Source organism: Nicotiana sylvestris, chromosome 4 (genome assembly GCF_000393655.2).
Source record: "Nicotiana sylvestris chromosome 4, ASM39365v2, whole genome shotgun sequence".
Taxonomy (NCBI): Eukaryota; Viridiplantae; Streptophyta; class Magnoliopsida; order Solanales; family Solanaceae; genus Nicotiana; species Nicotiana sylvestris.
The window spans coordinates 3,054,979-3,067,115 of NC_091060.1; the positions used below are offsets into that span (position 1 = coordinate 3,054,979).

General features: G+C 37.7%; 1 protein-coding gene across 1 annotated transcript; it reads left to right on the plus strand.

Annotated features, from left to right (window-relative positions):
- The first annotated feature begins 4,631 nt into the window (after positions 1 to 4,631).
- Positions 4,632 to 11,349, plus strand: LOC138889113 (uncharacterized). Its single transcript, XM_070171674.1, has 3 exons — positions 4,632 to 5,145; positions 10,173 to 10,685; positions 11,004 to 11,349. The coding sequence occupies exons 1-3, from the start codon at positions 4,632 to 4,634 to the stop codon at positions 11,036 to 11,038; spliced, it is 1,062 nt and encodes a 353-aa protein (XP_070027775.1). The 3' UTR covers positions 11,039 to 11,349.
- Positions 11,350 to 12,137: the final 788 nt, after the last annotated feature.

Consider the following 12,137-nt stretch of genomic DNA (forward strand, 5'->3'; position numbering starts at 1 on the left):
ATATAACTTTGATTATCATACTTTTAGACAAGAAATAGTCTTAGTCTATTGATTTTGTTGAGTTAGAAAAAAAATTCAGTTCAATTCTACTAATCACAATTTTTAACCACAAAGGCTCTCTCAAATATTTGCAAAAGAAAAATGTGCTAGTTGAGGTTTGAGCCTTTGATCTCTTAGAGCAAATTCAAGCACATAACCAACAAACCACAACACAATTTATATCAAGTAGTGTCATTTTTTCCTACTTATTCATTTCCGTCAGTATTAATACATATATTAATAAAATTTTCCGACGAAGCGGTGTCGCGTGACACCGCTTCAATAAGCATGCATCCGCCCCTGCCAACAACAACAACAACCCAGTGTAATCCCACAAATGGGGTTTAGGGCAGAGGCGAATGTAGCTCAATAACATCGTGTTCAATTGAACCCATAACTTTTGATGCGGAGCACAAATTTATGTACAAAAAACTATTAAAATCGTAATAAATTATAGATATGAACCCATAACTTTTGGATATAATAGGTTTTTAATATTAAGAAGCTTAAAAGTTGAACCTATAAAATTTAAATCCTGGATCCACCTTTGGTCTAGGGAAGGTAGAATCTAGGTAGCCTTATCCCTACCCTAAAAGAACAGAGAAACTGTTTCCGATAGACCCTCGACTAAAGATCAAGACATACACACAAGAATTCAAATTTGGAAAAAATATGTAGAACTCATAACATCACCTTACTTTTTATTATATGAATCTCAACGTTTTTTTTTTTTTTTTTTGCCTTTTCCTTTCATATGATACCTGTTATACTTAAATTGATCATAGCACCTGATCTGGAAAAACATTGTAGTTATAATAGACCAGATAACATTAGGCACTACCAAGAAAAAAAAAAAGGAAGTATCACGGTGGTTATTTAGCCAAGAACTGCTTTAACTAAGGGCCCGTTTGGCCATAAAAAAAAAATTCACTTTGTTTGGGGAAATTTTTTATTTTTTTCATAATCAGTGTTTGGCCATGGAATTTTCAAATTTCACTTGAGGTTGAATTTCGAGCTTTTTCAGAAATTTGAAAAACTCCAAAAAGTTGTTTTTCAAAATTTTCACTTCAAATCACTCACAAAAATTCAAAAACAGCTCCAAATTGTATTCATGTTCAAACATAATTTTTCTATGGGTTAGAGAGAGATGCTCTACCTTCTCTCTAATAGTTCCCTCATCAAACTCCCCAAAACTACCTAGTTTTTTCTCATCTTTCCCCGATGAAGACAAAAGAAAAAAACAACTCAACCCAAAAGGAATCGACCCTCAATGCCTTAACATGAGAGATGATCATCCAAGCCTTAACGAAGGAGCAAGAAAACTCCATGGTAACGTCAGGCCCACCCCTCACTACCCCCCAATGGACATGGAAATAAGTATAGATCAATCCCCCGGTGAACTAGCAACAGGAGCAAACGACACTAACAACCCTACAAAGAGAGTATCCTTCTTGGATACCTTAATTTCTGACACTAACGCTAACATTGACTCAGAGGGTAGCCAAGTAACATTATAACAAAACATGGACTCCTATGAACCAGAAGATGAAATTGATAACTACCCTAACCCAAATTTCTTCATTCCCATCACCTCATCGGATAAGGAGCGTATATACAAAAACTGGACCAACGCACTCATTATTAAAATGTTTGGCAGAAGAGTTGGCTACCAATTCCTCCAAAAAAAAAAACTACATGCGATATGGAGACCAACTGAAACCCTATCTCTGGTGGACCTAGGATGCGACTGTTACCTAATAAAATTTTCTAAGAAAGAAAATTATAATAAGGCCCTTCATGAAGGACAATGGTTCATAGGGAATCAATTTCTTACAGTAAGGAAATGGGAGCCCAGATTTGTAGCCTCCAAAGCTACCTAACATACTCAGCTATATGGGCAAGACTCCCAGAATTACCTACTGAGTTCTATGACTACGACATACTTCAAAAAATTGGAGGAAAGTTAGGACAACTAATACGTATTGATGCCTGCACCAAATCCGCGCTAAGAGGTAAGTATGCTCGACTATGCGTATTAGTACCCATAGAAAAACCACTCAAAACCTACATTGTGATTGGCAAACATATACAAAGAATTACCTATGAGGGCTTCAATCTCCTATGCACAAACTGTGGCAGACTTTGGGCATAACCTAAGCAGCTGCCCATACCAAAACCCTAAGATGGCTGAACAAGAAGGTAAAAATTCACCCAAGAACCTATCCAAGCCAAACACTGTGGAAGCAATTACACAAAAGATCGACCAATGGACAATTGTATCCCACTAAAGGAAAAACAAAAAATATCAAAATAATCCCCATAATCCAAACCCTAGTAAAGACCTAGAGAACCCTAAGGGAATGACCATCAAAACGCCTATCCAAAGTTCACAATTGTGGCAAAGAACAGACGCAGCTTCTGCCCAGAAGCAACCACTGAACCAAAAGGAAAACCAATACCTCCTAGATAATACTCAGCCTCTAGAAGGTAAAATTGGATTCTCCTCACGTTCTTTCGTAAACTACATCCAACAAAAGGACAATACCCTACCCAATGACCTAGGACATCAACATCATCAAGACAAAACAATCCCAAGCTTTTCCACAATGGACCATGCTGTAACCAACCCAGAAAAGCATCCCTCCTCCATTAATTAGAGCTTTAACTCACATAAACATTTGGGTATTAACTCCTCCCAAACAAAAACCCAAAAAGGCCCTTCATTAATGGAACCAACGGATGAAAGTCACAAGGAACAATCCATGGACATAGATCCTACTATACCTACAAATAACCAATACTCCTCATTAATGCAAAACATTAGTAGCCCACAAACTAGGATCACTAACCCACCCCTGCAAGCTAACAGTCCTTTAGAAGACAACCATAGTACAAATCAACATCACCCCTTGTCAACTCCAAGTCAAAATTCCATTAATGAACAAGACATCTTGAATCCAAGGATAGACAAAACCTTTTCAACGCCTAATGGCCCAATTAACAGGGCAACGGATACAAATAGGATAGGAAATGTTTCATCAATTGTCAACTAATACAGATGAAACAACTACTCGCGAAATAGCGGGTTGTTTTTCCTCAACAAATATATGGCAACCGGTACAATTTGAAGTAACTCCTCGCAAACTAGGGACACGCCATAATGCAGTTACAAGCTTGCCAAATGTAAATGAAGCAACTGCTCACAAGCTTGGAACACATCAGAATGCGATTACAATTACAAGCTTACCAAATACAAATGAAGCAGCTAATTCTGGTGAATCAAAGCTCCATCTTTTAACCATTTCAAGCTCGCCAAGTCAAACAAAATTTGAATTTCCTCACGAATGGGATGTACCTGGACACGGTTCATTGATCCATCAATTATCAACTGATACAGATGAAACAACTACTCCCAACATAAAGAGTCATTTTTCCTCATCACAAGTGCAGCAACTGGTACAATTTGAAGTAACTCCTCGTAAACTAGGGGCACGACATAATGCAATTACAAGCTTACCAAAGACAAATAAAGCAACTGCTCACAAGCCTGGGCGCTCCATAACCCAATTATAATTACAAGCTTACCAAATACAAATGACGCGGCTAATACTAGTGAACCATATCTCCCTATTTTCCCATCTCAAGCTCGCCAACACAAACAAATAGAGTATTTCCTAGTAATTCAGATGAGACGGGACACATTTCATCAATTATCAACTGATACAAATAAAAGAACTGGTCGAAGACTAAGGAATCATTTTTCCTATTAAAGTTATCTTGTATCGTACAACTCTGCTTCGGTGCTATGTTATGCGTTGTGTTGTGTTAATACTATCTAATAATGACTGTGTTTTATTATATATTTTCCATCCTACTACTATATTTTCATTTCAGTAGATTGCTTTTCTTTTTCATTTTTGTTACGTCCCTAGTTCTTTTTTTCTTTCCAAAGAAGTTGGAATAAAAGACAGATCCTTGTTGTATATATATATTACTAGTAATTAGTGAGCAAATTCATGATCATAGAGTGGTAATATAAAACCTTAACTCTGTAAAATCAACACAATTGGTGAGAAGTATAATAAATATTAAACTATCAAGTTACATAAAAAATAATTACAGTCAGATCTCTCTATAACAACATCGTTATATAACAATCATTCACTATAAAAGCCAAGTATTGAGACAATTGGAGATTAGGCACGTGGGAATTATGTAATAGTTAGTTGTATAGTTCATTATAGTTAGGAAGTTTGTTAAGTTGGTAATGTGAGTTAGTTAGGTGGTTAGTAGTGAGTTAGTTGTTAGTATAAATAGTTTGGGCTGTACGGATTTTCATTACACAGAAAATGAGAGTATCTGATTCTCTCTCTCTTTCGTTTCCTTCTCTGATCTTATTTCCCCATTACTGATGCTTGAGACCTTGCTTGCATGGCGGTCTAGCACAAATCAGATCATGGTATCAGAGTCATGAGGCCATTAATATGGACCTAAGCTCATCGATCCTAGCTTAAATTTCACAATTTGTTTCTAGTTCAGTAGTCTCATCTTCTCTTTTGTGAATTTAGGGCATGAATTGAAGAAATCCAAAAATGGCGATTGTAGATGATACATTGCCAGAAAGTTTAAGTCATAATCATCCTCTATTCCTACACTCAACATATGATTCAGGAGCAATTCTGATAGCGCTGCAATTAACAGGATCGGACAACTATTCTGTGTGGAGCAGAGCAATGCGCATTGCGATACTAGGTCGCAACAAAATAGGATTCATTGAAGGTACCTATAAGAAGGAAGATTATGGTACAAATTTGGCAGATCTGTGGGAGAGGTGCAATGCAATCGTTCTCTCATGGATAATGAACTGTGTATCGAGTGATTTGCTGAGTGGAATTGTATATTCCTCAAATGCATGTGCTGTTTGGAAGGATATGAAGGAAAGATTCGATAAGGTCAATGGACCTAGAATTCTTCAGTTGCACAGAGCCATAGCTACTGCGAGTCAGGGAACAAGTTTAATTGCAACTTATTTCTCAAAGATGCGTGAACTGTGGGCTGAGTTTGATTGTTTGGCACCAGCTCCTGGTTGTGATTGTCCAAAGTCAAGTGAGTATGAAGTTTTCATGCATAAGCAGAAGTTATTGCAGTTTCTTATGAAGCTCAATAAGACATATGAACAAGCATATGAGCATATCATGTTGCGGAAGCCAAATGTATATAGTGTGAATAAGTCACAACTACTATACCAAAATTATGACAGCCACCAAATAATAAATAAGACAATAAAGCAACAATAAAGGGAACACCAGAATTTACGAGGTTCGGCTAATTTTGCCTACTCCTCGGACACAACCAATATTTTATTTCACTCCAAAAATACAAGTGAAATAATACTAAAGAGAGAAGATACAAATGCCTTAAACAGATGAGAAGGCAAATGAGAGGTGTGTTTCAATCCTAAACATTAGGCCTTCTTTTATAGGGGAAAAATCCCCCCCAAACTTAACTCCCAACCAATGTGGGACTTTGGCATTTTGCCAAACTTCAACAAATCTCCACCTTGGCAAAATTCCACATTTTCAATTCTCTCTCAATAACAAATTTTGGTTGTGTCTTCATCTTCAATCTTCAGTGTTCAACAATGTTGATCAAATCCAAACAATGTTGAAACTTGACCGCAGTCACCACCTTTGTCAGCATATCAGCAGGATTCTCTGTAGTATGAATTTTCTTCACCGTGACTCCACCTTTTTCTATGACTTCTCGTACGAAATGATACCGAACATCAATGTGCTTCGTCCTTGCATGATAAACTTGGTTCTTCGCTAATTGAATAGCACTTTGACTATCACAAAAAATTGTGATACCTTTTTGTTCAACACCAAGCTCCTTTAGCAATCCTTGAAGCCAAATTGCCTCTTTCACAGCATCTGTAATAGCCATGTACTCTGCCTCTGTTGTAGACAAAGCAACTGTTGACTGCAAAGTAGACTTCCAACTAACTGGTGCCTTTGCAAAAGTAAACACATAACCAGTAGTTGATCTTCGTTTGTCCATATCACCCGCAAAATCTGAGTCACAATATCCAACTACAGACTGATTGTCTTCCTGCTCAAAAACTAACCCGACATCTACAGTATTATGAATATACCGTAGAATCCACTTCACAGCTTGCCAATGCTCCTTCCCTGGATTGTGCATATATCTGCTAATAACTCCAACAGCTTGTGAAATGTCAGGCCTTGTGCAAACCATTGCATACATCAAGCTACCAACAACATTTGCGTATGGTACCTTTGACATATACTCTCGTTCAGCTTCATCCATTGGCGACATAGTAGTACTTAGCTTAAAATGGGAAGCAAGTGGAGTACTAACTGGCTTAGTCTTGTCATCTATGCCAAAACGTTGAAGTACTCTCTTCAAATATTCCTTTTGAGATAAACAGAGTTTCTTTGAACGTCTATCTCTAATTATCTCCATGCCAAGAATTTTCTTTGCCTCACCCAAATCCTTCATCTCGAACTCCTTCTTCAGTTGAATCTTCAACTTATCAATTTCTTCCAAATTCTTGGAAGCTATCAACATATCATCAACATATAGGAGAAGATATACAAAGGAACCATCTTTAAGCTTGTGCAAATACACACAATGATCGTATTTGCTTCTCTTGTACCCTTGCCGCAACATAAACTCGTCAAATCGCTTGTACCATTGTCTAGAAGATTGTTTCAATCCGTACAACGATTTTTCAAGTTTGCACACCATATTTTCTTTTCCAGCAACTTTGAATCCTTCTGGCTGAGTCATGTAGATTTCCTCCTCCAAGTTTCCATGTAAAAACGCAGTTTTTACATCCATCTGAACTAGTTCCAAATCCAATTGTGCTACCAAAGCCAACATAATTCTAATGGAGGAATGTTTTACAACTGGAGAAAACACTTCATTGTAATCAATTCCCTCCTTTTGAGCATATCCTTTGGCCACCAATCTTGCTTTGTAGCGAACATCTAATTGGTTAGGAAATCCTTCTTTCTTTGCAAATACCCATTTGCACCCAATTGCTTTCTTTCCCTTCGGGAGATTGGCCAATCTCCATGTATGATTCTGATGAAGGGACTGTATTTCATCATTCATGGAAATCCTCCACTTATCTTCTTCTGAACTTTGGACAGCGTCTTTATAAGTAGTAGGAACATCATCAGCTACAATTGAGGTTGCACAAGCAACCGTCTCTATGAGACGAACATGTTTCGTTATTGTTCTTTTTGGCCTGCTGGTTGCTATTGATTCAAGTTGTTGTTGAGATTCCTGAGTTGGAATCTCCTCTACTGGCTCTCCTTCCAGAGGGTAATCTTCATTTGTTTCCTCCTCTGCTTCTTGTGTAGGAAAAATAAATTTTCCCTCAAACTCCACCTGCTTAGAAGCACCTTCATTTTGTTTGGTATCTTCTGTTACCTTATTTACCATAGCAAATTCATCAAAGGTAACATCTCTGCTGAATATTACTTTCTTTGTCATAGGACACCATAAGCGATATCCTTTGACTCCAGAAGTAATTCCCATAAAAATAGCCTTCTTTGCCCTTGGATCCAATTTTGACTCCGTCACATGATAATATGCAGTTGAGCCAAACACGTGCAAAGAGTTATAATCTACAGCAGGTTTTCCGTACCATTTTTCAAATGGTGTTTTGCCATCAATAGCAGCAGATGGTAGACGATTAATGAGGTGACATGCATATGTAATTGCCTCAGCCCAAAATTCTTTGCCCAAGCCAGCATTGGACAACATACACCGTACCTTCTCCAGCAAGGTCCGGTTCATACGTTCTGCCACTCCATTCTGTTGTGGTGTATGTCTAACAGTGAAGTGTCGGACGATGCCATCATTTTCACAGACCTTATTGAAATGATCATTTTTGTATTCACCTCCATTGTCTGTGCGAATACACTTGATTCTCCTGCCTGTCTGATTCTCCACCATCGTCTTCCATTTGAGAAAAATTCCCAACACTTCATCTTTGCTCTTCATTGTATACACCCATACTCTTCGGGAAAAATCATCAACAAAGGTTACAAAATAGTGCTTCCCACCCAATGAAGGTGTTTTGGAAGGACCCCAAACATCAGAGTGTACATAATCCAAAATGCCTTTAGTATTATGGATCGCTGTACCAAATTTAACCCTTGTCTGTTTCCCTTTAACACAATGCTCACAAAACTCCAAGTTGCAAGCCTTTACTCCTTTTAACAATCCTTGATCTGATAGAGTTTTCAAGGATTTTCCTCCAGCATGTCCCAAGCGCATGTGCCATAGCTTGGTTGCTTCTGCCTCTTTGTCGTCACTGGATGTTACTGTCGCTGTCCCAATAACTGTACTGCCACGATAGCGGTACATATTATTATTCTTCCGATTAGCCTTCATTACCACTAGTGCACCGGAGCATACTCTCATCACTCCATTTTCTGCAATGATTTTGAACCCTTTTGATTCTAGGGCTCCCACAGAGATGAGATTCTTCTTCAAATCCGGTACATATCGAACATCTATCAATGTTCTGATCATTCCATCATGGTTCCTTAATCGTATTGAACCAATGCCATATGAGGTAAGAGGGCTGTTATCCGCTGTGTGGATGACTCCATATTCTCCTTCTTGAAATTCCACGAACCAGTCCCTGTTGGGACACATATGATAGCTACAAGCCGAGTCCATCAACCATATGTCTGATGATGTTGATGACTCTGTTGTAACTAATGAGAAGTCTGAATCATCACAATCAGCTACATTTGAATCCATAATAGCCTTTCCATTGTTATGTTTGGCCTTATTCTTCAACTTCGGACAGTCTTTCTTCCAGTGCCCTTTTTCTCGACAAAAGGCACATTCATCTTTGCTGGGTCTGGATCTTGACTTGGATCTTCCCTTCTTTGTCCTCGTTTGATTTTGAGGACGACCCCTCACAAACAGTGCTTCTCCTTCTCCGCCCTTCTGTTTTTCTCGCTTTCTTTGTTCATAGCTGTACAAAGCTGAACAAACTTCTCTGAGAGAAATTTCGTCATTTCCATGGAGTAGAGTAGTTTCAAGGTGCTCGTACTCATCAGGAAGTGACGCCAACAACATTAAGGCCAAGTCACCATCATCATAAGTTGTATCCATATTTTGCAAATCTGTGACCAACTTATTGAAACTGGTGATATGTTCATTCATCGTGGTACCAGGAACATAGGTGAAGTGAAACAGTCTCTTCTTCATGTACAATTTATTTTGACTGTTTTTCTTCAAAAATTTATCCTCCAGTGCTTTCCATAATTTACTTGCAGAAGTTTCCTTTGTGTATGGATATTTCTGCTCTCTAGCAAGGTAGGATCGAATGGTACCGCAAGCAACACGGTTGATAATTCTCCAATCTTCTTCTCCAATAACATCTGGTTTCTTTTCTTCAATGGCCAGATCTAGCCCTTGTTGAAAAAGGACATCTAGAACCTCGCCTTGCCACATCCCAAAATGTCCGGACCCGTCAAAAATTTCTACCGCAAATTTCGCATTTGACACAATTCTTGTCATAAGCGAAGATGCCAATGATGACGTATTGTTGACACTTGATGTAGATTCTTCTTGTTTATTGTCCCCCATATTTGACACAAATATTATTTAATAGCTGACGACACAAATCAAGATTATTTCCTTTCTGATGTAGAAGATCAGACTAAGCTGCAACTACAGAGCATACTCAGACAGAACCTTGACTCAGTTACCAAGATAAATCTTTTCTGATGTGGAAGATCAGACTATGCTGCAACCACAGAGCATACTTAGACAGTACCTTGGCTCTGATACCAATTGTTGCGGAAGCCAAATGTATATAGTGTGAATAAGTCACAACTACTATACCAAAATTATGACAGCCACCAAATAATAAATAAGACAATAAAGCAACAATAAAGGGAACACCAGAATTTACGAGGTTCGGCTAATTTTGCCTACTCCTCGGACACAACCAATATTTTATTTCACTCCAAAAATACAAGTGAAATAATACTAAAGAGAGAAGATACAAATGCCTTAAACAGATGAGAAGGCAAATGAGAGGTGTGTTTCAATCCTAAACATTAGGCCTTCTTTTATAGGGGAAAAATCCCCTCCAAACTTAACTCCCAACCAATGTGGGACTTTGGCATTTTGCCAAACTTCAACAGATCATGATGATGGATACATTTCCGCTTTGAATAAGGCTAACTTTATGTTGATGGAAAGGGAGAGCCAAAGAAGCATGGCAAATGTAGTAGTTCCCGCTGAAAATGCTGAGATGACAACTCTATTAACAACAAAAGGATTCAACAATCAAAAACCTAGGAAAAATTACAATGTGTTATGTGATTATTGCAAAATGAAAGGACAAAGTAGAGAAGGATGCTACAAGTTGATTGGATATCCTGATGATTTCAAGTTCAAGAAGAAATTTGGAGGCAACACAGCTCACAATGCAATGACAATGGATTTCAGACCACAAGCTGCAGGAGGAAGAGGCCAAGATGCTTTCAAAGTTCCTCCAATTTCACATTTCACAATAGAACAATACAGTCAGATCCTTAAGCTGCTCAACAAGGAGAATGTGCCAGAAGTATCAGCTAATATGGCAGGTAGTATTAGTGCTTACTTTATTAATGGTAATGATCATGAATGGATTGTGGATACTGGAGCTACAAATCACATGACCTCTAATTAGAAATGTTATAACACAAATTAGAAGTAGCTGGAATTCATACGAAAAAAGGTACACTTACCTAATGGAGAAGTATCAAATGTGACACATAGGGTCTTATAATATAGCAAATGCAGGAAGAATTGACAATGTGTTATACTTACCTGAGTTTAAGTATAATTTGTTGTTAGTGTCTAAGATCACAAAGGAGTTAAATTGTTGTGCAGTTTTTTATCCTTATTTTTATCTACTTCAGGACCTTTGCAGTGGGAAGGTGAAGGTGATTGGTAAGAAGAAGGGAGGACTCTACCTATTACCACAAAATACAACTAGGAATAATAAATGAATAATTCAAGGTTTGGCTGTGAGTAAGATAGAACTGGACATTGAACTCTGGCACAGAAGACTAGGACATGCTTCAGTAGGAGCATTGAAGGAGTTGTTTTCATTAGTATATGATGATTGTAAAGGAAAAATAGACAATTGTAGTGTGTGTTCTTTAGCTAAACATTGTAGATTTCCATTTAGCACAAGCAGTAGTAGAGCTGAAGATATATTTCACTTGTTGTATGTTGATGTATGGGTACCATATGTTGTGCAAACCTTTGATGGTAATAAATTATTTTTGACAATTGTTGATGATCATTCAAGAATGACTTGGGTTTATTTGTTGAAATTGAAAAGTGATGTGTTGCTTTTGCTGAGAAATTTTATAAAACTAGTGCAAACTCAGTTTAATAGACAAGTTAAGGTGATCAGGACTAACAATGGGACAGAGTTTGTGAATGAGGCATGTCGTAAACTTTTTCAGTCTAATGGAATTGTTCATCAAAGGTCTTGTGTCTATACACCTCAACAAAATGGAATTGCTGAAAGGAAGCACAAACATGTGCTAGAAATAGCAAGAGCCATGAGGTTCTAAGGACATATACCCTTGAAATTTTAGGGACACTGTGTTAGCAGCAGTTTATGTCATAAATAAACTGTCATCAAGTGCATTAGCAGGAAAAAGTCCTTATGAAATGTTTCATCAGAAGAAGCCAAACATTGAGCATATAAGGACCATTGGTTGTTTGTGTTTTGCAAAGAGAATGAATATACATGACAAGTTTGAAGCTAGGGCAACAGCAGTAGTTTTGATGGGCTATTCAGGAGTTACAAAAGGCTATATCCTGTATGATTTGTCTAAGGAATGTTTCTTCATAAACAGAGATGTTTTTAAGGAGTCTTTCTTTCCTTTCAAATTCAAGAAGTAAGAGAAACAGCCTATGTTCTTAGACATAGACATTCAAGCACATGATGCAGAAGTCTCTCTACCAGTTCATTCACTAATTCTTAATACTGAGGAACAAGACTGTCCTTAATGATGTTCTAGGAACAGTTGATAATG